The sequence below is a fragment of the Lagopus muta genome, chromosome 3, assembly GCF_023343835.1.
Source record: "Lagopus muta isolate bLagMut1 chromosome 3, bLagMut1 primary, whole genome shotgun sequence".
NCBI classification, from domain to species: domain Eukaryota; kingdom Metazoa; phylum Chordata; class Aves; order Galliformes; family Phasianidae; genus Lagopus; species Lagopus muta.
The window spans coordinates 33944024-33969916 of NC_064435.1; the positions used below are offsets into that span (position 1 = coordinate 33944024).

Genomic DNA, 25893 nt, shown 5'->3' on the forward strand with positions numbered 1-25893 from the left:
AACTTTCACTTTAAGATTTTAGTTTATTATTTATATACATATTTAAGATCTGAATGAGCAGTTCCCTGTCCAGAATGGGCTGTGGGATTTCTCACAGGTTCCCCGGAGCAGCAGCTCACACCGCACTGCAGTCAGTAGTGTTAATATTCATGCTGTACCTTATCAGCAGACAAACACATTTTTTAAATTCTTATCAGAGAAATAAGAATGGGTGAAAATGAACAAAATGGAGCAAAGTGCCACAAGTGTTCACACTGAACTGGAGCTGTAAAAGCAGAGAGTAATGTGACAAGAAGGGAGCAAAGCGTACCTGGAAAAATATCACAATCTCCAGCAGAGCTGTGCCTTACTTAAATCACACTTGAAATCTGGCTCTTCTGTGACCGGGGCATTTCTCACATCTGAAATATACTGTAGAAGGTAAGGCCAGGGAGCAACTCAGGCATTTATCTGGGAGAGAAGAAGCAGCAGCTGCAGCAGCCTGTTACACTTTACCAGTTGATGCAAGGAAAAATCACTGGATCTGTTTTCCTCGTTGCAATGCAAGAAGTTAAAAGTCCATTCTGAACGGATATGTCTTGGGCAGGCAAGGACATTGCCTTGGGGTATGGCAGAACCAGCCCTCTGATGTGTGGACGATCTGGTGCATTTGTGGCCATCAAGAAAGGAAAGAGAAGCACTGGGGGTGCTCTATCAGCGTCCAGGGAGCCACAGCCATCATTCTTCTGGGCACAGCTGCTGGATGGCTGAGGGAAGGGATTGTCCCACTCTGCTCTGTGCTGTGCAGCCTTATCTCAAGCACTGAGTGCAGTTTGGGCGCCTCAACATAAGAAGGGAACAAAACTATTAGCTACAGAGATGGAGAAGGGTCTGTAGGGCAAGGTGTATGAGCTGCAGCTGAGCGCAGAGCAGAGTGGGAGGCCTGATGGCTGCAGCTCCTCACAGGGAGCAGAGGGCAGCGCTGAGCTCTGCTCTGTGTGACTGCGACAGGGCCCGAGGGAACGGCATGGAGCAGTGTCAGCGGAGGGGCAGCTGGGAAAGGGTCTGCACCACAGGGCGGTGGGCATGGAGCTGCACCGGGCACTGGGCACGGTCCCGAGCTGTTGGAGTTCAACGAGTTCGGACAGCACTCTGAGACACAGGGCTTGGATTTTGGATGTGGAGCCAGGAGTTGGACTCAACGATCCTTGTGGGTCCCTTCCAACTCGAGGTATTCTACGATCCACGGTGCAGACAAGGCCCGTAACTGCGGCCTTGTAAATCCCCACAGAGCGACTTCTGTTAGAATCACTCCCGAAGGAAGAGGGGAAACCCCCACACTGCCGGCAGCCCGATCCCAGCAGCGGCTGTCTGTGGGGCGACACCACGCGCCACCGTGCGGAGCCGGGCAGCGCAGAAGCCGAGCAGCCGCAGGACGGGGCCGGAGGTGCCCAACAGACCCCAATCTCCTGCCCCAAACCGCCCCTAACAGCTAGCGATTAACTTCTTAATTTTCTTGGCTGCAAAAGCTGTGATAAATTGCTCAGACTTTGTTTCTCTACTGCTCCCAAGGCTTGATTTATCGTGCCTGCGTTATCGTGAAATCAGGCTCCATTCAAAATGTTTTTCTGGGAGAACTCTATCCCTTCGCTGTTTATTTGCCCCGTCCCTTCTCATTAGCGTCACTGATCCGCAATGGCATCGCTCGGTTCCAAACCGGCTCTCCTTGCACCTCGTCCCGCCCGCAGCTCGGAGTGCCAACTGCCGTGTGGGGCCGTGGGACGAGGCCGCGTCCGTAGCATCGCGGACGAACGGGCGGACACACGGCCGTGGGACAAACCGGAGAAAGAACTGGCGACGGGGCGGGGGAAAGCTCGCTACAAGAACCGTTTGACCCCGGGCCCGCCGGTTCAATGCCGCCGCTCCAACCCACGCCGCGGCGGAGCCCAACCGCAGCCGCCGGGCCGCCCGCAGCGCGCTGTCGGTCCGTCCCCCGCGGCGAGGGGCGGTCGCTGCCCGCGGGCGGTGGCGGGGCCAGGTGCGCCCAGCCCCGCGCTGCGGCCGCCGCCGGCTTATAAAGGAGGCGGGCCGGGCCTGGCGGGTGGCGCAGCCGGGACGGTAAGTGCGGATCAGCGTCCCGTCGGGGCTTCTCGCTCTCTTCTTCTTTTTCTTCTTCATTTTTCTTTTCTTTCCCCCCCCCCCCCTTCATCACCACTTCTTTCACACAGCATAGAGAATGAGAAAGCATCGCGCTGTTTTCTCTTGCAAACTAATGAAATTTTGAACGGATGCTGTCTTTGTGATGTCGTGTGAAGTCCGCATGCATCTGCCCACCCGACAAATGCGGCATGCAGCAGAAGTGCATCAGAAAGAATGCTGAGATGAGATGCTGTGCCACTGGCTCCAGGTCCCTTTGCCTGCCCTGGGTCCGTGTGTGCTGGCACACTGCTCAGGGGAATGTTTCATTGCCTTAAACCCAAACCTGCTTGCAAAATCTGCAACCAGGTGATACAGGAACTAATTTGCAGTGGCATTTTGGATCATGAGCTGTTGGGGACCACAGAAGCCAGGGTAGCAAACCGCAGTGAGTGGGATGTGAGCACAAACACACATCCCCACAGACACTCTGGTTTTCTGGGCATCACGTTGTCCCAGGCTGGTGCTATCAACAGAAAACCAACAGCACAGAACGGAAGTTGGAGTGAATGAAACCTCTGATTTCCACAGGTGAATTGTTGCTTATTTTCCTCAGGCCCAGGACTTCATCCCCTGCAGATGTGAAGCTCCTACAACGCTCGCTCCAGTTTCCAAGGGACGCATGAGGAGATGAGGTGTTCAGGTACGTGTGTTTCTATATTGTGTATCATATACAATGCCAGCATAACTCTGCTTTGTCACACTCCAAAACTGCAAAGACATAACTGCATGTAAACCCGCCGTAAAAGTGTTTTAGCAGATTGACCAGCACTGCTAATCCAATTTGTATCCTTGTGCAACACAGGCTTATCCAGTGTCAGGGAAGACTGCTTCATTTCAGTGGGATTTCAGCGGGATAGCAAACAAGAAATCCCACTGATGAAGCTGGGAGCTGTAACCACGCTCTGCTTTTGTTCATGACCATACTGACTCAGCAGTGGCAGTGGAGATGTTTGTGTCACTAACAGGCACGCAGAGCCAGCTTAACAGAGGGAGAAAACACTGGAAAGTAATATGCTATTACCTGATCACATAGTAAATTAAACCCCTGCACTGCCAGCGGGACTCAAGGACTGTTTTTTGCTGTCATTCGGGACAAGCTCAAGTAGATTTCCATGAGTTTTACTTTACATAGATGATAATTATCACAGCCATTGGCTCGGCTCATTGCTGTGGCTTTTTGCTGTTGTCAGCTGTGGCTGCACTGGGACTTCTGGGGACTTCAGTGTGGGGCTGAAACGCTTTGCAGCACCAAGGTCTAACTTCTGTAAATGGAGACCTTCAGTCATTCACGTGTATTGATTTTTATTTAGATATTTAAAATCCCATTGTTTTTGACTGCTTTCATAAGGTGCCTTTGCTGCTGGCCCAAGGCAACACAGAGCTCTGCGACGCAGGGAAGCCGGGAGCTGCCCAGGAAGCTTGGAAGCTCTGCTTGGATAAAAGCGACTGGCTCAGGTATGATTCTCACTGCGGAGTGCCGTGCGTTGGGGAACACTGATGGAGTATTTATTGCTGGGGAACTGAATGAGCTCAAGGAAAAAGAGTTTGGCACAGGCTTTTCTGGAAGCTGGGAAAGACCTTTCAGCAGTTATTGCAGCTTTGCTCAAGGAAAGGTTTTTGCTGTTGTTTTCACATGATTCTTTTGCCCCCCGAAGGCTGAAATACAGCTTACAGGACTCCAATTTTTAAGTTAGAAAACAAAAGCGATAGGACAAGCTCAGCAAGGCTTGAATGATGCTGGGTGTACAAGGACATGCAGATGTTGTTCCCAGTCTTTTGAGCCATCAAACTTCCCCTTCAAAACACGGGTGCTGTGTTCTGTGGCTCTATTCCCCTTTATATCTGCAAGGAACATTTTTCTTTCTGCAGTAAATGGAGCCCCGATTACCTGTGAGACTGTTAATAAAAAAATATACGCAGTCTCACATCCCATATCATTTAACTAATAAGTATTTTTTTGAAAAAAATCACACTTATTCTGATGTTGTTGGTTATAAATGGGACCTACCATGGCAGCACTGCTCAGCGTGGTCAGCCAGGTTTGCTCAGAAAAGCAAAAAGTAATCCTTAGAGTGCTCACTGTAATACCAAACAAAAGAAAAATCACCTTTTCAAGGGTGTAAGATAGAATTGTAGAATGACAGGATATACCGAGTTGGAAGAGACCCATAAGGACTGTTGCATCCAACTCCTGGCTCCATGCAGCACCACCCAGAAAGTTCTCATTCTGTACCTGCGTGTGGCAGCAAACCAATTTATGAACAGTGAGCCCAAAAGTCACTCACATCCTTATGCAACAGCCTTGGTTTTCCTAGAGCTGGCAGCCTTCACATTTCTGATAGGAGTTGCTTCTAGAAGGTATCCATTTCAGCAGTCAGGAGATAATGTGACTCCATGCTTTATCTCTGGGTGGTGAAAATACTACGTTCACTTAGTAAGTTTTTTTGGTGCATGCATGCCCACAACCTGTGTTTATTTTCAAGCTGAGGTTGCAGACAGGTAGTTTGTACTCAGCAGGGGCCGTGCCATGGGCGGTGCCAGCAGCCTGGATGCTGCTTGCACCCCACAGTCTCCTGGTCCCACAGTGACTCCTGGCCGTGGGGCTTCCAGTCTCCTCCTGGCAGCACACGAGGAGTTGCAGTGTGAGCGCAGTAGGAGTATGGTGGACATGAGGTGAGGGGTGATGAGGAGCTTGGGGAGCTCTGGCCCGGCACTGAGGTTCACGCACCACATGAGCCCTCAGCCACGGCTGCCAGCCTCATGGACGCTCTTGTCACTTACAGGCCCCTCCCCACAGGGAAGCCCCCCATGGACTGTAGGCATTTACCTGAGGCCCGCAAGGAGACCCTGAGCCCAGAGCCCGAGTCACCACCACCTCCAGCTGCCAGCAGCAGCCCCTGCCTACCCCCCACAGTCGGGCAGCGGGCCGGGACAGGCCCAGGGCGACCCGCAGCTGCCAATGCCGCACGGGAGCGCAGCCGGGTGCAGACCCTGCGCCATGCCTTCCTGGAGCTGCAGAAGACGCTGCCCTCCGTGCCGCCCGACACCAAGCTCTCCAAGCTGGACGTGCTCCTCCTGGCCACCACCTACATTGCACACCTCACGCGCAGCCTCCAGGACGAGGAGGAGTCTTCAGGAGAGGCCCTGGGAGCCCTCCGAGGAGATGGGTACCTCCATCCTGTCAAGGTAGGGCAGCTAACTGGTGTTCAAATATTCAGACGAAACCGGCAATTGCAGGCTGATTTACCTTGCTAGAACGCATGCGCAGAAAGACTGCTTTAGCTGAGTCTGCCAGAGCCATATAACTACGCACCTGGCTGCTGCAGGCCTGGTGGAAATACCTGGAGTTGCTGGCGTTTCCCCTCCTTCAGGGACTTTTCACAAAAATATCCGATACAACTGAAGTCCAAGTGCAGTGGGACTCCATCCTAAGAAGGGAAATGCCAGTATCTGCTCAGTGTCCATGGGAAGCCTGGCAGACCCGCTCCAAACCCACCACAATGTATGGGGGAACTGCTAAGATGTGAAATGCTCTACAGTGGCCATCCCAGCCATGGCAGTGCTTGGCAATGTCTGCAAGTCTGCAGTTTCTCCTGCTGAAGCAGCCAAGATAAGAAATAAGACATTAATTACTGGCCATGCATTAATTCCTCCTGTGAAAGTGCTTTTCTGATGCTTGTATTTCACATAGTTGGTACATGCTGCTGTTTCTCCTGCCTTCATCAAAATAGGTCCAGGAGATGCAGAGGACATGAAAGGGGAACTGCTGTTAGGAAGTACCTGTGGATGGGAGCTGTTTCCAAACACATGTGATGCTGAAATGCTGCGAGGTGTTTTCTTTGGCTCCAGCCTAAGGGAGTGAATTAGCGCACTGCTGTTTTTTTATTAAGAGGCTGATGAATTCAGAATGATTTAATTATGATTAATTCGTGAAGTAATCCCTAATTCCTCTAAAGTGACTGAGTCACAGAGACCTCCTTGTTCACGCTCTTGGTCGTGGTAAAAAGCGCGATGTGAACGTAGGCTTCCCAGCCCATTCGAATGATTAGCAGGCTCATTAGGGAAGCAAAACCTTTACATAAATCAGAACATGGCTATAATTTAAGAAAAAAAAAATAAACACTGTGATGTGTTTCAAAATAAGCTCTCACTAGCTTCAGTTAGCTCGCTTGGCCAGGGTGAGGGGACACAGGTCTCACAGCACGGCTGCCAACTACTGCCAGCAGAAAAAATAGCCATTAAAGCAGTTAAACGATCCAGCTGCACATTTCCCAGGCTACTGGAATACAGCAACAGTTGATTCATTCAGCAGTTATTTTTGATAATCCTATTTGCGTTTCATTTACCTGCAGTTTTGCCAGAGATCCTATCAGTCTAACCAAACTTTCTGATATTTTGGGTAGTAAATTAATGCTTTAGTTGGAACTAGAACAGAAGTGTCCCAGAGAAATCACAGTAAATGCTTCAAAAAATCTGAGTGCAGGATATGAGAAGAGCAGTGCAGATAAGGGCTGTAACAACACTCCTGTGTCAAGCACAGTAAATGCAAATAATGTGGAAACTAAACCGTTCAGGTGCTGTTGTGTGTACACTGACCAGGAAGCAGGGTTAATTACTTCAAGTTAGGTAATGTCTCAGATGCCTTAATATAGATGAATTCATAACATCAGGTTTGCAATAAAAACACCAAATGAGATCTTTGGGTCTTTCTAAGAGAGAACATTCTGCTTCTTTATGTCTTTAAATGGAAGGGCTGAAATCTAACTGCAGTGCTAAAGCTTTGACAGCCCCCTTCCAGTTTTAGAGCTACCTTTGTTGCTCAGGAAAGGTGCCAGCCTGTTCCCCCAAGTGCCTTAATTTTAAAAGAATGGTACTACTTGGAAGACCATGCTGGCTTTTTCAGGTATTTCTGCGTCAAAGGGATGCCTGAAAAGACAGCATGTTGCATCCAATTCTAACAACCAAACTCAGCTTACCATGCTCAAGCTGAGCTCGTCCATTCCTACAGCAAGGCATACAGCCGAACACCCACAGCACGGCAACTCCCAGGCTGCAAGAAAAACCCTCCCCATCAGAGCAGGCAGGCTGGCACAGCTGGGTGTGCATGCAGGGGCTGCACGCAGAGCCAACACTGGGGCATCCTGGCAGTGTCCCTTCCAGCATCGAGGGCATGGTTTGCTTTGTTTTAGTGGCAGAGCAGCTGCAATGCAACTTGTGGTGAGACACCTCAGCAGTGTGAGTTACAATTGTTTGTTGGGTCATGAGAATTTCTAGGAACTATATCTCACAGTTTATTCCCAAAGATATCCATGCTGCAGTTCCTTTGCACAGACCCTAATTTTCCAGTAAGTGACAAGACACAACTTTTTTTGGCAGTACTGTCAGATTCCTATTTTCTTCTGTCATGATTCCATCACCACATAAAGCTTTGCTTTTGTCACTCAGAGCTGCATTCAGACCCCAGGTGTTTCAGCATGGTGCTTGTTCTTGTCTTGCAGAAATGGCCGATGCGATCCAGGCTATACATTGGAGCGACAGGACAGTTTTTGAATCACTCAGCACAAGGAGAAAGTGCAAACCAAGGAGAAACATCAACAAATTCTCAACAGTAGTCTCCCTTTTCATTAAAAAAAGTTATTTATTACACCACATATATATTTAAATTTAAAAAAAATACCACATCAGCAAGCCGTAATTCCTGAAATACTGTTTGTAGATCAGAAGGAATTGGTTCTTAAAGATCTCTGATACCTCATTAACTTCATGAGACTTATCACTTCCTTCCATCATTGAGGATACTGCTGGTATCTGAACCAGGGCAACAGGAGACTGCACTGTCTCCTGTTGCACAGGGGCAAGACTGCTGACAACAGCTGTTTTCATCCACCTCTGCACAGGAAGCTGATAGGTACACGATGCGAAAAAGAGACAAGGAAATGCATACTGGCTAAGTGCAGTGCAATACAAGCTCTGAAGAAAAACAAATGGCAAACAAGTCTGCAAATAGCCATCAAAATAACGCGTGCCCTTTCCTTGTGGTATGAAGCTAATAGCAGAAAGCCCACAGACAGCAGTCAGGTCATGCCTTTATCCTTCAGGTAGTCATAAATGCATGGAGCTCTTTGAAAATGGGGGCGCACATTCACTTCAAGTAAAGATGTGCTGAAATTTATTCTACACACACACAACAAACACAGACTGCTCTACAGACTAAATGTAGTTCCATTAATTAAGTATTACTTGTATTGATCTATAGCCTTGTGTTGCATGTGATGTGTCTGTTAAGTGTTACCCCAGAACTATTACATCAAAATACACTCCTCTCATCCGGGGCTTCAGATGAATGAGCCCTGAGAGCTGGCTTGTTCACAGCACATGATTCACTACATCATTTCCTATATTTAGGCAAGAAATATTTAAACTAAATGCACCAGTGCCATCTAATGTATCTGTTCTGTAAAACACCGTACTTTTCATATATTGTTATTGTCAAGGTAAACATTAAATATTATTCACTGGACATTATATATTTATTGAGATGCAAAATCTGTATCACTTCTGTTTCTAATTGCATAGGGTGAACAGTTACTGATAATAACGTCATGGAGTTGTTTCAGTGTTAGTAGAGGAATGGGGTAATTTTGGCTCTTCAATTTTGGGAGTGCATTTATACTAACAGTTCTGAGGACTTCTTCACAACTTAAGTCTTAAAATAACGCACGAGATGAGGGCATAAGATGCAGATGAAGTTTTAGGCTGAGAAAATGCCAAGTAGGATGGCAGAAACACGGAGAAGTCACGTGGGGTTCACACATAACTAAAACCTATATTAATGGCAGCAGGTCAGGGCAAAAAGAAGCAGTGAAATTAACAGCCAGAAGGCAGTGCCAAAGCTCAGCCTGCACTGTGGGCAGGTAATAACATGCCGATGAATCACCATTAAGAGAAAACACGACATGTGCGTGCTGCATGCTGTTACATGCAGTTACCTGGTGCAGCAGCGGCTCCTAAATAACACACCTGGAGGGGACAGAATTCAGGAGGCCCACAGCAAAGCAACACAAAATGCCACCCGCTGGTCTGCAAAGGCTTCTTCCTTTCATGCCACTGCGAGGCTTTGAGAAGTAAGCACGTAAAACACAGGGGACGCACGTGCGGACAGCACGGCCGGCCCAGCGATGGTAGAGGTCGGCCAGTGTGGGGGAACTGACCTTTAGCGGTCCCTTCCAACGTACGGCTCTAAGCTGCGTCCGCACGCCGCTGCCGAAGGGAACGGTTCGTCACAGGCCAGCGGAAGAACGCGGCCCGCTCCCTGTCAGCACCGCTCTGCTCACAGACACGGAACGCCCTCTGCCCGCCGCCACACGCGCACCACCCGCTCAGCCACAGCCGTGCGAGCCGCTCCCGCTCTTCCAACCCCCCCTCAACAGCCCAGAGCCGCGCCTCCATTCACCCCGATCTCCCGCCAACCCATCGGGACCGACTCACCGTCACCACAGCGCGACGGCGACGCCACCTTTTGCGCGTGCGCAGCTCCGCCGGAGGTGGCCGCAGGCCCGCGCGCCTTTCCCGCCCCTCCCCGCGGCGCGCGCTCTATTTAAGGCCAGCGCGCGGCTGCACCGCCCTTTCCTGAGGCGGCGCAGCGCGGGGCAGCAGCGATGGGCTCTACGGCCGGGCCCTGGTGGTGCGGGGCGTGGGTCGGTAGTGCTGCAGCGGCTGGCTGGAGGAGCCTCTCTGAGTTCCGTGAGGCTTGGGGGCGCACGAACCCGGGGCCGTGCCCGGCGAACGCCGCTCCTGAGGGCGGGCGGGCGGCTGGCCGGCTGGCTCCGTGCTGTGCGGCGGGCACGGGGCGCAGCGCCGGTCTCGGGTGGTTGCAGAGGGCTGTGGCTCGCTGATGCTGCCTTGCAGCTCCGCGTCAATCCCACGTCAATCTCGGCGCTCGATGCTTTAAGTGAGTCGCTTCTAGTTTGTTTGTTTGTTTTGTTTTTTCTTTTAAGGCATTAAGTTATGTCGCCAGCAGTTTAATTTGAAGAGTGCAGTCCTGGCAGTGAAATGAATCCGACCTCTAAACTGAAAGCAGTAATTGTTGGCTGCGTTTACCAAACCTAAAGCATCACTTGAGGGATGAGCGAGTGTTATCAGCCTTTGCTTTGCTCACCAGAGGTGCCTGATTGCTATCAGTGGCCTCACCTCGGTGCTGAGCGGTGCAGCTCAGGCTGATGCCTGCTGGCCAGGGCAGGATTCTGGCAATGCAGTGTGACCTGTGAGCTTAAAGTGGGTCTAATTGGGGTGCTGACCTCACAGGCTGCTCATCAGGCCTCTGAAGTAGTGGGAAATGAGGCACCTGGAGAGACTTGGTTTTGCTGATAAGTCACTTTGATTGGCAAGCACATGTCCTAATTGTGAAGATAAATTACTGTTTTTCCCCAGTTTGGCTGGTGCTGCACTGTGACCCTGAGCGTGCCCTTTTTGCACAGCAGGCACAGATCCCAAAGGGTCAGGGCAGCCCCAGGTGTCTCTGTGGCAGTGCCCTGCCAGGGCCGTAGCGCAGGGGCTGACCTCAAGTTCAGCTTGTAGGGAAACCCATCAATCAGTGCTGCAGAGCACAGTCCACAAAGGGCTTAGAGGCTGTCTTATTTGCTGTACTGTGCTGGGATACTCTTCTCCCTGGTGGTAGTTGTTCATTAGGAGCAGCCTGATCCTATAATCTGTCATTCTTCATTCTGGAACTCTTCTGTTGGTGGAATACAGTCTTTTTAACCTTAATTTTGACTGACACTCTCTGCTTTTCTCCCCAGGTTGTGGTGAAGCCAACAATAGTCTCATTTCATATTTTTTTTACTGGCTTGCTTTCCCCAGATAAACGCTGTTGTGTTTTGCTCGAGGCCCAATAGTAGAATGCTCAGGAGAATAAAACCTTTTTTTCTTCTCTTCCTTGTTTTAGGCAACAAAGGCAATTAGGAGATGAGTTGGTTTCTGGCTTCGGGAATCTTCAGGCTCGGCTCTGTGCTGTTACCTTGCAAGCAGGAAGATGTCACATGAATTGTGACAGAAGTATCTCTCACTGTTCTTAGTGGTGAGGAAATCATCCAGAGCTGTCTCCTGAAATCGAGGTCTTGATTTCTGCAGCTGTTTAAGATTTGTAAATTGTCTTACTGATGGAACAAGATATATGATCATTTGCATGAAGGGTTAAGTCTTAAACTGTCCTAGAGAGTATTCCTCAGTTAGCACAGACCAGTTAATACGTTTTGAATTACTGACTGATTTCCTACTACTAAGCTTTTTACTTACATAATGACTCCATTTGTCTATGATGGAGCTCAGTTTGCCTTACCATGTACTACTGCCATGCATTTTGGAAGGTGAGGTTTTATCCATTTTTAAATTAACAACCATAGCCCTTAAAATCTGGCCTTTTGTTCTTTGAACTTGAACTCCATGACAGTAGAGAGCTAACTGAGCTTTTACTGAGGCTAAAATTCTAAAAGGTATTATACCAGCTATAAGGCCTTTGCAACTGCTGTGTTGTGGGGTGTCAGTATCAATTTAAGAATCATGAAGGAATTGGAAATGAGAGACTTGAGAACACTGGAGAATCCTGTTTTAACTGGATAAATAGTTTTGTGAAGGATTAACCAGATGTTAGCTGGAAGTAAAAGGCTGAAGTGGAGAACATGTACTCGGATAGCTATCCCTGCTGGTACTTAACCACATCAGTCTGTCAGAATACAGTCAGAGTGGACAGAGAATCGTGGCAGTGAACTTCACCTCTGGGAAAAAAAAGAAAAAAAACACTTGGCATCTAAGGCCTGAATGTATCAGCAGAGACCCATGTTGTTGTGCCCTAAAAGAGCTTTTCTTTTTTTCCTGGCTACACCAAATTAGTTCTGTGCTTAATGGTTGAAAACACAGTTCTGCTTAGATCTCTAGAAGCACATTTCTGGAGGCCAGCCTAATAAATCCCCTTGTACTTGGTACCTGGGAAGAATAGCTCCAGTCTTAAGGCACGTGGGAACCTGTCTGCTGGCACTGTGATGATGACTCTCTGCCGTTTACCCAACTGATTTCTGTGATGAGTAACACTATCTCTGATGTGCCAGCTCATCAGTAGGTGGCAAATCAAATGGGATAAACCTTTTGGTTCTGATTTGATTTATTCTAATCTTTCAAAGGTTATCAGATGACTTTCTCCGCTGACTTCAAGCTGTGTATAGCCAACAGCAGACTGTTGATTTCCAGAAGTATGGGTGTTTAAGAAGGTAAGTTGTTTTTCTGCTGTGATGCTACAGTGCTGAGGCTCCAGTGAGGTGTTCACTAGCTGGGAGAGCTTGCTAGCCATATTTGCTGCTGCATGCAGTTGTGCCAGCTTACAGTGGCTTAAGATGTGGCCTGTTACTTAAGCTTTTATACTGCTGCCTGACTTTGTAGTTCTTACTCGTGATCCTTCTACAAGAACTACAGTTTTTGTTTAAGGCATCACATAGGTAAAGCTGGGGAGAGGAAAGAGTAAAAAGTTGGGTTCTTTTTGCTGAATATTGTTCTTCTAAGGATATGTAGTCATATGTAGTCCTTATTAAGGCTTAAACAGAATTCTTTTCAGACTTATTTCTGATAAGTCTATTACGAAAATAGTTGTGCTGGCATAATGATGATATCTTTGCCGTTTACCCATCTGACTGGTTGTTGATGTGTATCATTGGATCTGAAATGCCAGCACGGTTAGTAACTTCGTATAATTTCGTATGAGATTAAGCTTATAGAAAAGTGGCTAAATTTGAAATGCTTTGGCTTTTTTTACAGGTTGAGAACAGTGTGAGAAGTGGATTTCTAATGCACTTGGGAATGCTTTGCTGGCCCTTCTTGCTTCTCAGAAGCACTGCTTGATTTGAATGTGCTCTGGGTGAAGTCCTGTGACTTGTAATACCATGCTGAAAGGAAGAAGTTGAGTAAGATGGAGTTAGAGTTTAGATGAAAATGTGAATAATGCCTGAATGAAGTTCAAGTGAGAGTGGAGTGAGAAGTAGCCCTTCAGACAATGTTAGAACTCGGTACGAATATTCAAGTGCAGTCAAAGTTTGATTTCAGGGTTAAAACGCAGGAAATTTTGTTTTCTTGCCTAAATTAGTGTATATAATAATGGTAGAAGCTGTTCTGCTCATTTTCAATGCAATGTTTGCATAAATAAAATCCTGGATTTATATTTCCAATGGCTGTAGTGTTTGTTAAGGCTGTGTAAATGGCAGCACCGTGATTTTGCTGCATGACCTGTGCCGAAGTTACAGCAAGCCCTCAGTATTTGTTCAGCTTATCCATCTTCGAGTAGAAGTCTGTCCATTTTGCTGCTGCATTTAATGTGTGCCTCTGATGTAAAACTTGCCCAGTGTTGTGCTACAGCTGCAGCATTGGTAGGAAGAGAAAGCAAGAGAAGGCCCTACTTAGAACAGCGTACCCACTGTATCAGTCTTCACACTCATTTTTGCAATGAGGCAGTTAGGCTGGAACTCCTTGAGCTGCCTCCTCCCTGGTGGGCCTACTAATAATTTTTTTTTGCTCTCCTGTCTCCAGTGTCCTTATTTAAGCTTTATTTCAGATTGCAGGAGCGTACCTGCATCCTGTGCTGATATGATGGTGCTGTAATGTAAAACTGAGACATAAAGCAAGAAGCAGTATGGTGATATAAATCTTAAAATTTATAGTATATTATATTGTACATGAATAACTTGAAGTTGTCTTACATCAGTACTGTTTTTTGTAGTGTATTTAAACTATTCCTTGCTGGATAATGCATTTAAAAAGAAGCAACAGGAAAAAGTACAGTTCATAGTTGAAATGAAATACAGTATTAAGCATTCTTGGTTTAAATGTTAGTTACCTTACTAAAAACTTGTCTCTGTTCATCCAGTTAAATCATAGTGGTAGCTGGGAATAGAAGATCAGGTTCTGGCTTTATTCTGAAGCCGTGGCCTTCCAGAACAGAAACATCACTTCTGTCTTTCTTCAGTGTTACCAGGCAACTTCAACTAAATCCTATCAGCTATGTTTTATTTCTTTGCAAACTAGCACTGAAAATAGTTGTCTATTTTTCTGTAACTGCAGTGCCAGAAAGCTGAAGTAGAAGCTTCGGACTCGCAGCAGAGTTCATTCTTCATTAGTGCTAACGTAAGTCCCTGGGCTATATGCACCAATAAACTGAAGCAGTTGATGGTGGCACTGCAGTAGGTAAATATCTCTCTGTTGGAGGCTGTTTTCATCACTGAGGTCGAATGGAAATACTGCGTTTGGTTCTATGCACAATGCTGACTTACCTAAGCAAAGAAGAAATCAGTTCAGACCTTAGGAGGCTTGGCAACCTTTGGCCAGTATTTTTAAGGAGTGGAGAGGAAAAAAAAAAAGCTGCAGATCACTTAGTTCATTTTGTGAGTTAGCACTTCTGTATTACATTGTGATTCTGTCACTGCCAAATTTGTGTGTGAACAAACGTGACATGATAATGAAAACACTTCTTCAGGGAAAGAGTTCTGCCTAGGGTTTAACCTGGACCGATGCTATAGCAGCAGAAGTGTCTCCAGTGTGCTATCGTAAGGATAGAGGCTTGGTGCTGTCTGGGGCCTCACTATGGACAGTACTGAAGCACACCATTGGAAAGTCAACTGAAAGATCTCAGCTTTCACTTGAAATGAAATACCTCTGTTACTGCAATTGACTTAAGGTAAGTTTTTTTAAACTGACAAAACATGAAAACGATACACCCAACACTAAAGACTGCCTCACCGTATTTTAGGGTAAGAGATGACTCAAACAACAGGATGGCAATCAATGCGTCTTCCTCAAGGACTTTCTTCCTCAAACTCAGTTTAGTATGAGCTTTGGACAGTGAAATCCTAAGAGATGAATGTAAGCATGTCAGAATGGTTGAAAAAATTGCAGAAATGAAGATGTTGCATATTTTTCTGTTGCAAGCATTTCTGTAAATCAAGAGGCTTCTTGCTTTAAAAATAAACTTATGTAAGAGAAAGCTATGAAAATGTAAACCCCATTTTTATTTTTCTAGACAGCTTTAATGGGAAAAAAAATTGAAGAAACATCAAGTCTAAGAAATAGTTCATTCTTTAAATAGTTCATTTTTTAAAACCAATCCTATAAGGTGGTATTCATTAATGTTTAGATACTCTTTATACTTGAACTCTTCCAAACTCAAACAATGTCTGCATTTTTACTTAATAAATTGAGCTGGTTAGCAGTTTCTATTGGAAACTGAGATGTGTTGCTATGAGCATTGGACATACAGGATTTTTAGTGCAGATGCTGATAATTTTGATCCACGCAAAGAATCTCTCCTCACTCTACGACTTGCAAGATAGTAGCCCTGAATGAGGTTTTCTGCTTCAGAACTCAGTTGGACGTGAAGATTCTTTGCGAATGAAATAAACTAGAGAGAAGGTAAAAAATTTTAAACATTTAACTGTGGGAAATAAATAATACACCTTTTTTTTCATAGCTTTTAACATACTGGCATAGTAAGAGAGGTAGAACAGTGTATTTCACCATCAATTTTTGTAAAAAGCTTGTCACTGTTCAGCTGTGCATAAGGGTAGATTTTAGATACTGGGCTGAATTACCTGTTACAGAATTACAGGGATTGGAAGGAAGATGAACCTGCTAAAGCAGGTTCCCTATTGCAAGTTAATTGTATTAGAAATACTGACAGTTTCTTTAGAATGAAATATTAACTTTTTATAGAATCAGAGAATGGCTTGGGATGGAAGGGACCTCAAGGATCATGAAGCTTCAACCCCCCTGCCTCAAACAGGGCTGCCAGCCTCCAGATCTAATACTAGTTCAGTACTAACTAGTAAGTATTTCACACTAAGTTTTATGACTGACTATAAATTGTTCTTGTTAAAAGCAAGTATTAGAGGGCTGTTCTCATAGAAATGTTGACCCAGCATGCTTTTCAGAAGGCAGGTGATGCTGAATTTATTATGCCAACTCTGACAGAACTGAAGCAAGTCAGATTCCTGATCTTCTCAGTGCTGGGGGGCAGAGGTACAAGGTGAATATTGACAGGTTTGAAAATAATCTGTCAGAGTATCAGGACAGAACCTTCTGATTCTAGGAACAGGATGATATTTAGGAGCAAGTTTCTCACACAGAGGGAGGTGACGCACTGGAGCAGGTTGCCCAAGGAGGCTGTGGATGCCCCATCCCTGGAGGCATTCAAGGCCAGGCTGGATGTGGCTCTGGGCAGCCTGGGCTGGTGGTTGGCGACCCTGCACACAGCACGGAGGTTGAAACTACATGATCATTGTGGTCCTTTTCAACCCAGGCCATTCTATGATTCTATACGATTCCAAGTATAATGCATTGCTAAATTATTAGATAATAACTAACTACCTCTTCATAATCCTGTGTTCTGAACTGCTGTGAGACTCTGTACAGCATGGCTTCAGGATTAATGGCTTTTTGCAAGACATGATGCACTACAGGAAAAGACAGCTGACACGAAGGAAATTCATTGTATATCAACAGCCCAAAAACATCTAAAAGATTAGGTGGAATCAAACTCAGGTCCTGAAGAGAAGTTCCAGAGAAGAAAACAAATTATTATGGAATTTTGACTATTAGAAACATTGCAATTTTTTCAGTCTGTAATATTCAGTATCCATATGCCAAAGGGTGCAAGAATAGCTATGAGTTATCTATAATATAAGCAACATAATTGTGTTTCAGTAGTAGTTGTCAAAAGCTATTGTGAATAAAATAAATGGCATTTACTTTTGGGAAAGCTAGCTCATTTTAGAAGACACTTGATTTAAAGTCACTTAAGCTGTTTGTTTTCATTATTTCCCAAGCTGAAATAACAATAACCAGAAATAACTGTCAGTTGCTTTACCATCTGCCCAATTAAAAAGCTGTCCCTTGCTGTCTGTTTCTTTGGGGAAGAACCCACATCTACATAAGACCAGAAGTTGGTCTGAATTGAAATAGTCACTTGTTGGTCAGCCTCTTCTCCATACTTCTTCCCAGGAATGAACAGCGTTGTCGTCCTGCTCTCTAGCACTAGGAGAGGACAAAAAACATCAGCGATGTGATTGATGTAGTTTGACTATAAATCCTAGTTCCAAGCACAGTAGCTCAAAAGAGTCATTATTTTATTTCACTGAATTTGTCTTAAGTTTTGGCACTTCCACACCACCAGTTTTGAGGGCTGAGTGTGTGAGTGCCTAAATCTGTTAAAGGCTAGATCACAAATCCTGCAAGCCTGATGAATACACTTCTCATTCCACCTCACTGTAGTGCTTGTTTTGCCAATAAATGGATCCCTGTGCTGGAGCCCGTATAGCAAATGCAAGCTTATTGGATTTTGCCATTTTTAACCTCATTTCTTTCAGACTTGTTAAAAATAGCTGATATTTTCCAAGCATTTGAGGGCCATAAGGTGAGGAACAGACCTAGCTGAGGCGTTATGTTTGTTTCATTCTGTCCCCTCATTTGTTAGTAGATATGAAATTACCGGATTGCAGGAGTTCAAGTTTATCCTTTTTGTATGAAGAGAAGTCTCCTATGTAACAGATACCACCCTGAGCCAGCACAGCACTGCAAGCTTGAATACTAGCACTTCCAGTTCCATGTTTATCTTTGGACACAGAAGGAAAGATGTCACTAGAGGATGGGTGGCGTATGCCACGAGGCAGGAGACACAGGCTGTAATTCAGAAGCCTAGAGGATTAAATAATTGTCAGTCATAAGCTGTCAAAACATTGCTTAATTTTTCTAAATTAACACTGTTCTTAACATGTGGTAGTGATAGATATATCGAGATCTACCTTTAAACAACAACAAATTTAAACCACTGTCAAGACTACATGTGTAAAATACACTTCAGTGCAAATACAGAAATCTAAGGCCCAGGAGGACTGCATTTCTGATGGTTTTAACATGAGGCAAACCATGGCTTGTAACAGAAGTAATACCTAGGAAATCAAAGAAGTCCCCAAATGTAACCCCATACCATTAATGCCTACTCCTGTTCTAGGGCAAGGCAGAGGATTCATAATTCTCTTGGCCATCGGGGGAAAAAAGAAGAGGCTGGTAACTTCTAGACTGCAGCCACCTGGGTTACATCCCCAATTCTTTTTGAGAAAGGAGAGTGCTCAATTTTTTTTAATCTCCCCTGCACTATATTCCTTGGCACACAGTTACACACTGCTTGGGCCCACAGTCAAAGGCTCCTTATGATTTTAAGATGTTAAAGCATGATTTCTTCTCATATTAAGAAACAGCATAAAATTATTGATTAAAATAGGTTAATGATAACAGAATACTGTGTGCATAGCATAAGCTGTGACCAAAAGCCTTCTGGAGCCAGCTGGCCATCATCAACTGTACTTCACCCCCATGTAAGCTTCTCTGAAGTAACTCTGTCCCAGGCAAGCCAGGACATAACTGAAAATTAAGGTAGCTGGGAAGCTAGCGATGGAAAGGCTTAAAGTGACACAAGATTTGAGAAGCAGACAACTTCACTTTCATAATCACCAGCTTTTGGGGCAACCATAGTTTTGATTTTAGAAAAAGGTTTAGTTTGACCTCTGCCAAACAGTGCCAGTCTTAAAAGCTTACAGAGATCATTATGAGACTGTTAGGGGTATTTATTAGCTGCAATCCTATATACATCATTTGAAGTAGAGATGTTTCACGGTTATTGTTTAGCAAGTCAGAACCCTTTATATGCCTTTTAAGCCTCATCTCTTGCTTTTGATGTAGGGCCAACCCTATTGTCTTAAAACAATAAAAAGAGTTAAGGAATCTCTTTACCTATCAATTATTAGAGTGTCACTTGTCACAATCAGTAGATCGAGGTAATCTGCATTTTCTATTTCACACGTCTGTACCAGACTCAGTAATATTGCCAATTTAAGAGTGTTGTAAGTGCCTGGTGGAACAACTTGAGAAGCAAAAATATTGGCAAGCATGGCTGTAAACCTCCAGCATGAACTTGAGGTCAGTGAGAGTAGATACTTAAAATTTTCACCAATGAAAGAAGGACCTAAGTGAAACAAAATAGAGATTAACAAGCACTTAACTGAGCAGTGCAGGCACATTAGAATACATTGCCATTCGAGTCTTTATACAAAAGCTTACAAAGAACTAAGATATTTTTGCATTAAACACAAATTCAGAATGTAAACAGCAGACAGCTATTCATTTTACTGCTCTAAAGGCTGCAGACATGATCTACTAAAACCAATGGGATAAGAAAGGAATAAGAAACTCAAATATTGGGTCAGTGTCACACATGATTGCCAAGCTTACAAGTGACAAGGGAAGTTGGGAAAGGGAAGCTGAAGAACTGCAGTAAATAATTATGTCACTTCCCAATGCATGGAAAGAGAAGTGGGGAAGAGACGTTCTCAGCTGACTGACTGAACCCATTCCCAGTAAGAGGAAAAGTCCCACAGTGGTTTTGCAATCCAGGCTTCTAGATAACAAAAAGTTCTCAAGATTTTGCAGAAAAAAAACGCTTTTCAAAATTTTAAGTCAATTCTAATTGGAACTTCCTTACCATTTGGTTTACAGAGCTCTACACTACTGACTTCTATAAATGCTGTAGCTTGTGGGCCATTTTGTACACAAGCTGGAATTCCTATGATCTTGTAGTGGTTTCCTATTGTCATTCTATTGGCCAGTTCATCTGGAAATGAAAAACAAAACGTGGAGGAGACCTGAAGATGTTTTAGCTAAGAAAAAAAAAAAACTGTTAAAGACACAGTCAGCTTTTCTAAACTGCTTTCATTTCTCACACGTAGTTGCTGAAAACAACAGTTGGAATCCAGGTTTACCATTGTGGAGTAAGGAAGGAGAGTGGGTGAGTAGAAGTAAATTCCTGATAAAGAAAATGAATGATTCACTTGGTTCTGCACTGAAAAGAAAATGGACAGCTGTTTGCAAGTATATTCCAAAGCTTGTGGTTCCACCATTGTTAGTTACTGTCCTATAAACATGACAGGAAAAAAAAAACAAACAAAAACCCACAAAAAAAGTGACCATATTACACATGACAAATTGCAAAGATTTCAAAAAGATACACACACAGCTTTGGGAAGCTCTGTAGTTCTGTGCACTTTATTCAGAAGTCACGTTTAGTTTTCAGAAGTGAGAGCTGTGTCCAACTAAGTGTGCATCTCAGCCTGTAAGATCCTGTCTAACTGCACTGCTCACTGAAGCCAGGAGAATTTCAGTACTTGCACAATTCACAGCATCGCACCAACATAACAGTACATGCAGCGCTGCCATTCTATCTCATGATCTTGGAGCTACTGTGAGTTTTCAAGAGATGAGCTGTATGCTTCCATAGACACTGGGTATCAGATAAAATTATTGGAAATATGATGATGAATTGTGATTTAGTCGGGTATTCACATTAGAAATCATTTAATGTTTCCAGTGGAAAGCAGTGGTAGTAGAAGCCAAAAATCCTGATTGAATCCGGAAACCAGCTAGATTGAGGAAGGATGTCAAAAACACATGAAATGGGTGCAAAACAGCAGGACCAAAGGAAGTAGAGAGGAGGAAAAAACAAGCTTCAACTAGAATGTAATGCAGCAGAGCTGGCCAGGGGATCTTGCTTAAATGAAGACATAGAAGTGAACACCACAGCTATATATTATTCTCTGCAATCATTTGTGCCTGCATTACTCAGGTGACGACCCCTCCCCCTCCCCCCCTGATTTTTTTTAGAGAAAGAACCTCAATATAAATTATCATGACTTTCATCAGTTTATTCAGAGAAATGAACCTGTAAGGAAGTGCAGGTAATTGTCACAATTCATTTCTAAAATATTTTTAGCAAGTCTGAGAATTGAAACTCAGCATACCTCTCAAGAAAACTGTAAAAGTCTGAATCCTAAAATGCGATTTATGATCAGAATATCCTTTTAAAGCATGAAGAACTTTGGCATCAATCATTTCAACTATCTGTTTATCTTTCAGAAAAAAAAGGAAAGGAAAAGGTTAGTTGTCCTGAAAACCAAGTACTAAGCTTTTTTTTTTTTTTTTTTCTTTTTCTTCCCTCTAGGAGGCCAGACTGGATGAGGCTTTGAGCAAGCTGGTCTAGAGGGAGGTGTCCCTGCCTAAAACAGGGGGGTTAGATCTACATGATCTTAAAGGTCCCTTCCAACCCAAACCATTCTATCATTCTAGGATGACTACTATCTTTTGGGGCTGTTATCCCCACAGCCATTTTTGTTTATGTACTGTGTATCAGAAGTAGGAGAATAACAGACCCAGAAATAAAACTACACAGTTCCTACCACCGAGTACTCTGAATTTCATATCTTCCTGCAGTGGTGAAGAACACAAACTGCACACAAAGTCATTCCTCACTGTGGCAGATTCTGTAGCTCCGGGCAGATGCACCCTAATGTACCTAAACCCTGAAAAAGAAAAAGAAAAAGAAAAAAGTTTAGTAAACATTTATAATGAGAGCACGGTTTTCATTCTGCATTTCACATTAAGCACAGAAGTAACTAAAAACTGGGCAGGGAAATTCCGAATTCACAAGCGTGTTTCCCGCACGTTTGGCCGCCAGATGGCGCCGTGCCCCCATCGCACATTCCCCACCGCGACTGCAGGGCCTGACTCTCAGCAGCGGAGCGCCCCTATTCTGTGTCATGTGGGAATGACACCGGACAGATACATGCTGTATATACGCGCCTTCACAAAGACATGCGCCCATAAAGACTACGTAGGAAAATGACTCTCAAGATAGGTTTTCAATCTGGTAAATTATCTAAATTATTAAAGAGCTCTTGAGGCACTGAACGGGCTGCCCGGGGAGGTGGTGGAGTCACGGTCCCTGGAGGTGTTTAAGAAACATTTAGATGTTGTACTGAGGGACGTGGCTGAGTGGGGAAATGTTGGTGGCAGGTGGATGGTTGGACTGTACGATCTTGGAGGTCTTTTCCAACCTTGGTGACATTACAGTTCTATGAAATAATATTAATTTCTTCTACTACTACCTTCAGAGAGTGGACAGGTTTCCCCAGTGCAAAGAAATCTTGCTCCTTGAGTGTATTTTGTGACAGTTCCCATTGCAATCACTATTCCTTCAGACATATAAAATCTCTTAGATGTGTAATTAAATGGAAATGCAGAAAGACTGAGAACATAACTCGGTAATGGTGGTAAATGTGTTGGTTTCAGCAGTATGCTTATCTAACAAGAGACACGATGACATTGAAATAAAAATATATAGATTAAATATATTAAAATGCTGTTTATAAATTCAATGTGCTTACATGAAGAAATGCAACATGGTGTATAAATAGCTTTTAGGAAAAGAAAAAGAAACGTATCAAGTGGAAAAGCAATCATTTATGCCAGGATTCTTGCAATATGTTGAGGTGAGACTTGCACTTTGTACAAAGGATAATACAACCAAAGGGAATATAAAGGCTGAAAAATTAATACAAAAAATAATCTTTGCTAATACTTCACCAGACTTAAAAGATTTAAGATCTAACTGGGGAAACAGTGTAGACTCACTTGGGCCTCCGTCTGTAACTGTTCAATTAATGATAATGTCTTAATAGCTATGAAACATACCTGTAATTGAAAAATAACTTCACTTTAGAAAGGAAAATCTAGTTAAAATAGAAAAGGATTATTTTTTGTCAGCCCTGACCACAACTATAAACTTACTGACTGAAAAATCCCTGCAGCTTTCATGGGCCTATGAAGAATGTAGTTTCCAAGAGTTGCATCCAGTTCAGCAACATCAGAAGGGTTTATTGAAATAACGAAACGATACACAGCATAACTTTGTTTTGAGTCTGCAGGAGCAAAAACGGTCTTAAATATGACAGAGGTTTGCTTAACAATACTTACCAATGTTAACAAAATATCTACTGAGTGAGCAATACCGTTGTATTTTTTGCAATCGTGCACAAATTTCTCAAGGCCACCACTTCTGTCAAGGTAAATAAGGATAATTTCCTTCATTTTCTGTATCTCTTCATGCATCTTCCAAAAAGATCTTTGGACTCTTAATGAGAATTCTGGAATAAGCTGGAAAGAATTAGTTCAGAATTGGCCGTGCTACAATAACAATAAATTCCTAAAATGCTCTACTATTCCTCTTATTACTGAATTATTGCACCACCCAACCCTGACCCATCAAAATTAAAGGCAGCATTTAGCCCCTCCTCTCCTTACCTCCCCCCCCAGTCATTGGAGCTAAAGTGAGACATATATAGAGAGCTATGAAGGCTGTCACAGTTGCTGAAAACATGAAACTGAGGAATCATTTATTTCTTAAATTACATTTTCCTTGTTTGCTGTCACCTCCTGTAGCATCCATTTAAGGTGCAGATCTTGCAAACATCAGTATGCACAGGTGATCAATTCTTATTCCTGTAGATAAAACTTTCAAGACCACAGAGTTGGTCTAGAAGGTGACCACACTCTTCAGTGTTGTTTTTATTGCATACTGTTCATGTATTTTCAGAGCATTTTCAGAACTTCTCTTATGAATTTAGAGGGAGAACCACTAAGGCCAAAATGTGGCATTTTGTATACACACATCTGATGTCCCTGTTTGTTGCAAGGGAGCTGGACTGGATGACCTTTAAAGGCCCTTTCTAACTCTAAGGATTCTTTGATTCTATGATCTTTTGACGGTCACACAGACTTTATTTTACAAATTATCATCTGTCTCTTCTAAAGGTAACCGATATGAAACACCACTTAAACCTTCAAAGAGACATAGCTACCTGGCATAGGACAAAACTCAGCATTAAGAGGCTGAAGAGAAAGAAAAGCTCTTCATTTATGAACGATTCATGGCGGGAGGTCACAGAAGTCGGTTTGGAGGACAGACAGACGTGGAGAGAACAGGGTACCTGAGGTGCACCTGTATGGCAGCAGCAGAGAACTTCTTGTCAGTTGTATGCTGTGGGTGGGCTGGAAGATGCGTCCTATCTGGCCTGAAGCATCACATTTTATGCACAAACTGAAGGAGAACTTACATTAGGATTTATTTTTCAGTTTCTTTAGGATGAATCCCATGCAACTACCGTTCCATCCCTTCAAACCTTTTACAAGACATTAAAGTCCAGCTGAAACCACGGCCTCTCCTGGCCCCCACCGCCCTGAGGTTACTGCGCCGTGCTCTTCGGCCACAAAGCAGAGTCACGCAGCACAGCGGGGACAGCCTGAGGACAGCCCGCACCACGGCTCACAGCGTTCTCCACACGCTGCCGCTCCCTGAGTTTCACAGAGCCAAGCGCAGCCTCTCGCAACCACCGCATCCCCCACGGTCGCACTCCGCTGCCTCACGGCACCGCGCCTAACACCTCCATCGCTCCCAGCTGCCCCATTATTGCCACCACCCTTCCTCTCAGCCCAGGGCTTCCCTTCGCCACGCGCCAAAGCTTTTGCCGCTCTCGCCGCCCGCTGGCGGGCTCGGGGGCAGCACCAGGCGGCCCCTCAGGAGCCCCGCCGCTTCGTGAGGGGAAACGCGGCGCCGCGCGGTCAGTCCTAACGCTCCTCCGTCAGTCACAGATGGCACCTCCCCTTCTCAAGTACCCGCCGCAACGGGAAGGGAATACCATCGCGGTTCCCACGTAGGCTCTCCTGCCTCGGATTTACCACCACCATTTGAGACTTTACTTCTCAACTCAGGGTTTGTGAAGGGCCCGCCCCACTTTCACCATCTTACTATGAGAAGTATCGTCACGAAATGCAAAGACATGCAGAACAAGAGCGCTGATCTATGGAAGTATGGAAGGGTCTGCTGCTCTGCCTTTGGCGGTCCTGATCTGACTGGGGCACTTCACGACATGGAAGAGAACGGAAGGAATAACAGAGCAGAGCATTTCCAGCGAAAAGGAACACATTCACACCAAAAAGCCATAAGAAAGAAACCCCAATAAAGAGGAGAGAGAGGAGAGCCCACACGTGGTCAGGAAGCTAGTTACAGCCATTTCTGAAAGGATAGAAAATGAAAGGGTGCAGAATATACCATACTGCAACAATTTTTGCCTTCCAGCCCATTAGAAAGACGTACTTTGCTGCCAAATGATTGTAACTGCAATTCATGTAAGTCACTGGCTGTCCTGAACAGCTGTGTAGCTGTTTCAAACTTCTCAAAACTTCAGTGTGAAAGGACAGGAAATGAGCACAGAGCCACCAGTCCCCTCCCACAAACGACACAGTTCCTTCCTTCTTCCCATGCCAGCGTTAATTCCTACTTGCTTTACCCAGCCACTCCTTCCCACACCTCACACAGCAGCTACTCAGCATTACTTAGGCATTACGTGAAAGAATGAAAAAAAAAAAAAAAAGCAAACAATCCTGGTTTAGCTTCTACTTGTCTCATGCTTTGCTGCTGACATCATTAATTTCAAGAATAATTACAATTTTGCTGACAGGTTGATAGTTCCCTGGGACATCCTTTTTACCCTTCTTAAGAAGGCAGTGCTACATTGCCTTTTTTTCCAGTCACCAAGGACTTCACCTGACCACCACGACTTCTCACATATCATTGAGAGCAGCTCAGTGACATCAGCCAGCTCCCTCAGGACTCTGGCTGCTTACTGTGCCCTATCAGACTTCCCTCAAACCAAGGCTTTCAACTGAATGTATTTATGAATAACAAAACCAAACCAAAACACCAAACACACCACAGAACGATTATGAAGGAACAGACAAAAA

The 25893-nt window shown here is 44.7% G+C and overlaps 2 protein-coding genes and 1 long non-coding RNA gene across 5 annotated transcripts; 2 read left to right on the forward strand and 1 right to left on the reverse strand.

The window, feature by feature from the left end:
* Window positions 1-2046: 2046 nt before the first annotated feature.
* TCF24 (transcription factor 24) lies at window positions 2047-7797 on the forward strand. 2 transcript variants are annotated; one of them, XM_048939794.1, is made up of 5 exons: window positions 2047-2097; window positions 2732-2818; window positions 3527-3633; window positions 4962-5364; window positions 7677-7797. In XM_048939794.1, exons 4-5 carry the CDS (start codon window positions 4987-4989, stop codon window positions 7788-7790), a joined length of 492 nt encoding a protein of 163 aa, XP_048795751.1. In that variant the 5' UTR covers window positions 2047-2097; window positions 2732-2818; window positions 3527-3633; window positions 4962-4986; the 3' UTR covers window positions 7791-7797. The 2 variants fall into 2 exon arrangements, with proteins under 2 accessions (XP_048795751.1, XP_048795750.1); XM_048939793.1 differs by having other exon boundaries at window positions 3527-5364.
* Window positions 7798-9735: 1938 nt separating this feature from the next.
* LOC125690966 (uncharacterized) lies at window positions 9736-13388 on the forward strand. Of its 2 annotated transcripts, XR_007375857.1 has the most exons (4): window positions 9739-10129; window positions 11123-11254; window positions 12354-12440; window positions 12982-13388. It is a non-coding gene; the product is annotated as an uncharacterized LOC125690966 (long non-coding RNA). The 2 variants fall into 2 exon arrangements; XR_007375856.1 differs by having other exon boundaries at window positions 9736-10129; window positions 11123-12440.
* A 268-nt stretch (window positions 13389-13656) lies between these two features.
* MCMDC2 (minichromosome maintenance domain containing 2) lies at window positions 13657-25607 on the reverse strand. The gene is made up of 15 exons (XM_048939214.1): window positions 25247-25607; window positions 24081-24190; window positions 22882-23237; window positions 22726-22785; window positions 22200-22395; window positions 21492-21614; window positions 21057-21164; window positions 19745-19873; window positions 18997-19228; window positions 17696-17901; window positions 17075-17241; window positions 16576-16752; window positions 15468-15610; window positions 14953-15062; window positions 13657-14486 (listed from the first exon to the last, which is right to left on the reverse strand). The coding sequence occupies exons 1-15, from the start codon at window positions 25276-25278 to the stop codon at window positions 14320-14322; spliced, it is 2316 nt and encodes a 771-aa protein (XP_048795171.1). The 5' UTR covers window positions 25279-25607; the 3' UTR covers window positions 13657-14319.
* Window positions 25608-25893: the final 286 nt, after the last annotated feature.

Coding starts and splice junctions, on each gene's coding strand:
- TCF24 (XM_048939793.1), top strand. CDS start 4,939: ATGGACGCTCTTGTCACTTACAGGCCCCTCCCCACAGGGAAGCCCCCC. Junction 5,365..7,676: donor GGTACCTCCATCCTGTCAAG/GTAGGGCAGCTA, acceptor CTTGTCTTGCAG/AAATGGCCGATGCGATCCAG.
- MCMDC2 (XM_048939214.1), bottom strand. CDS start 25,278: ATGAATTGCAGTTACAATCATTTGGCAGCAAA. Junction 19,874..21,056: donor TTTTACAGTTTTCTTGAGAG/GTATGCTGAGTT, acceptor TTTCATTTCCAG/ATGAACTGGCCAATAGAATG. Junction 15,063..15,467: donor GCATCTGCACTAAAAATCCT/GTATGTCCAATG, acceptor TTCATCTCTTAG/GATTTCACTGTCCAAAGCTC.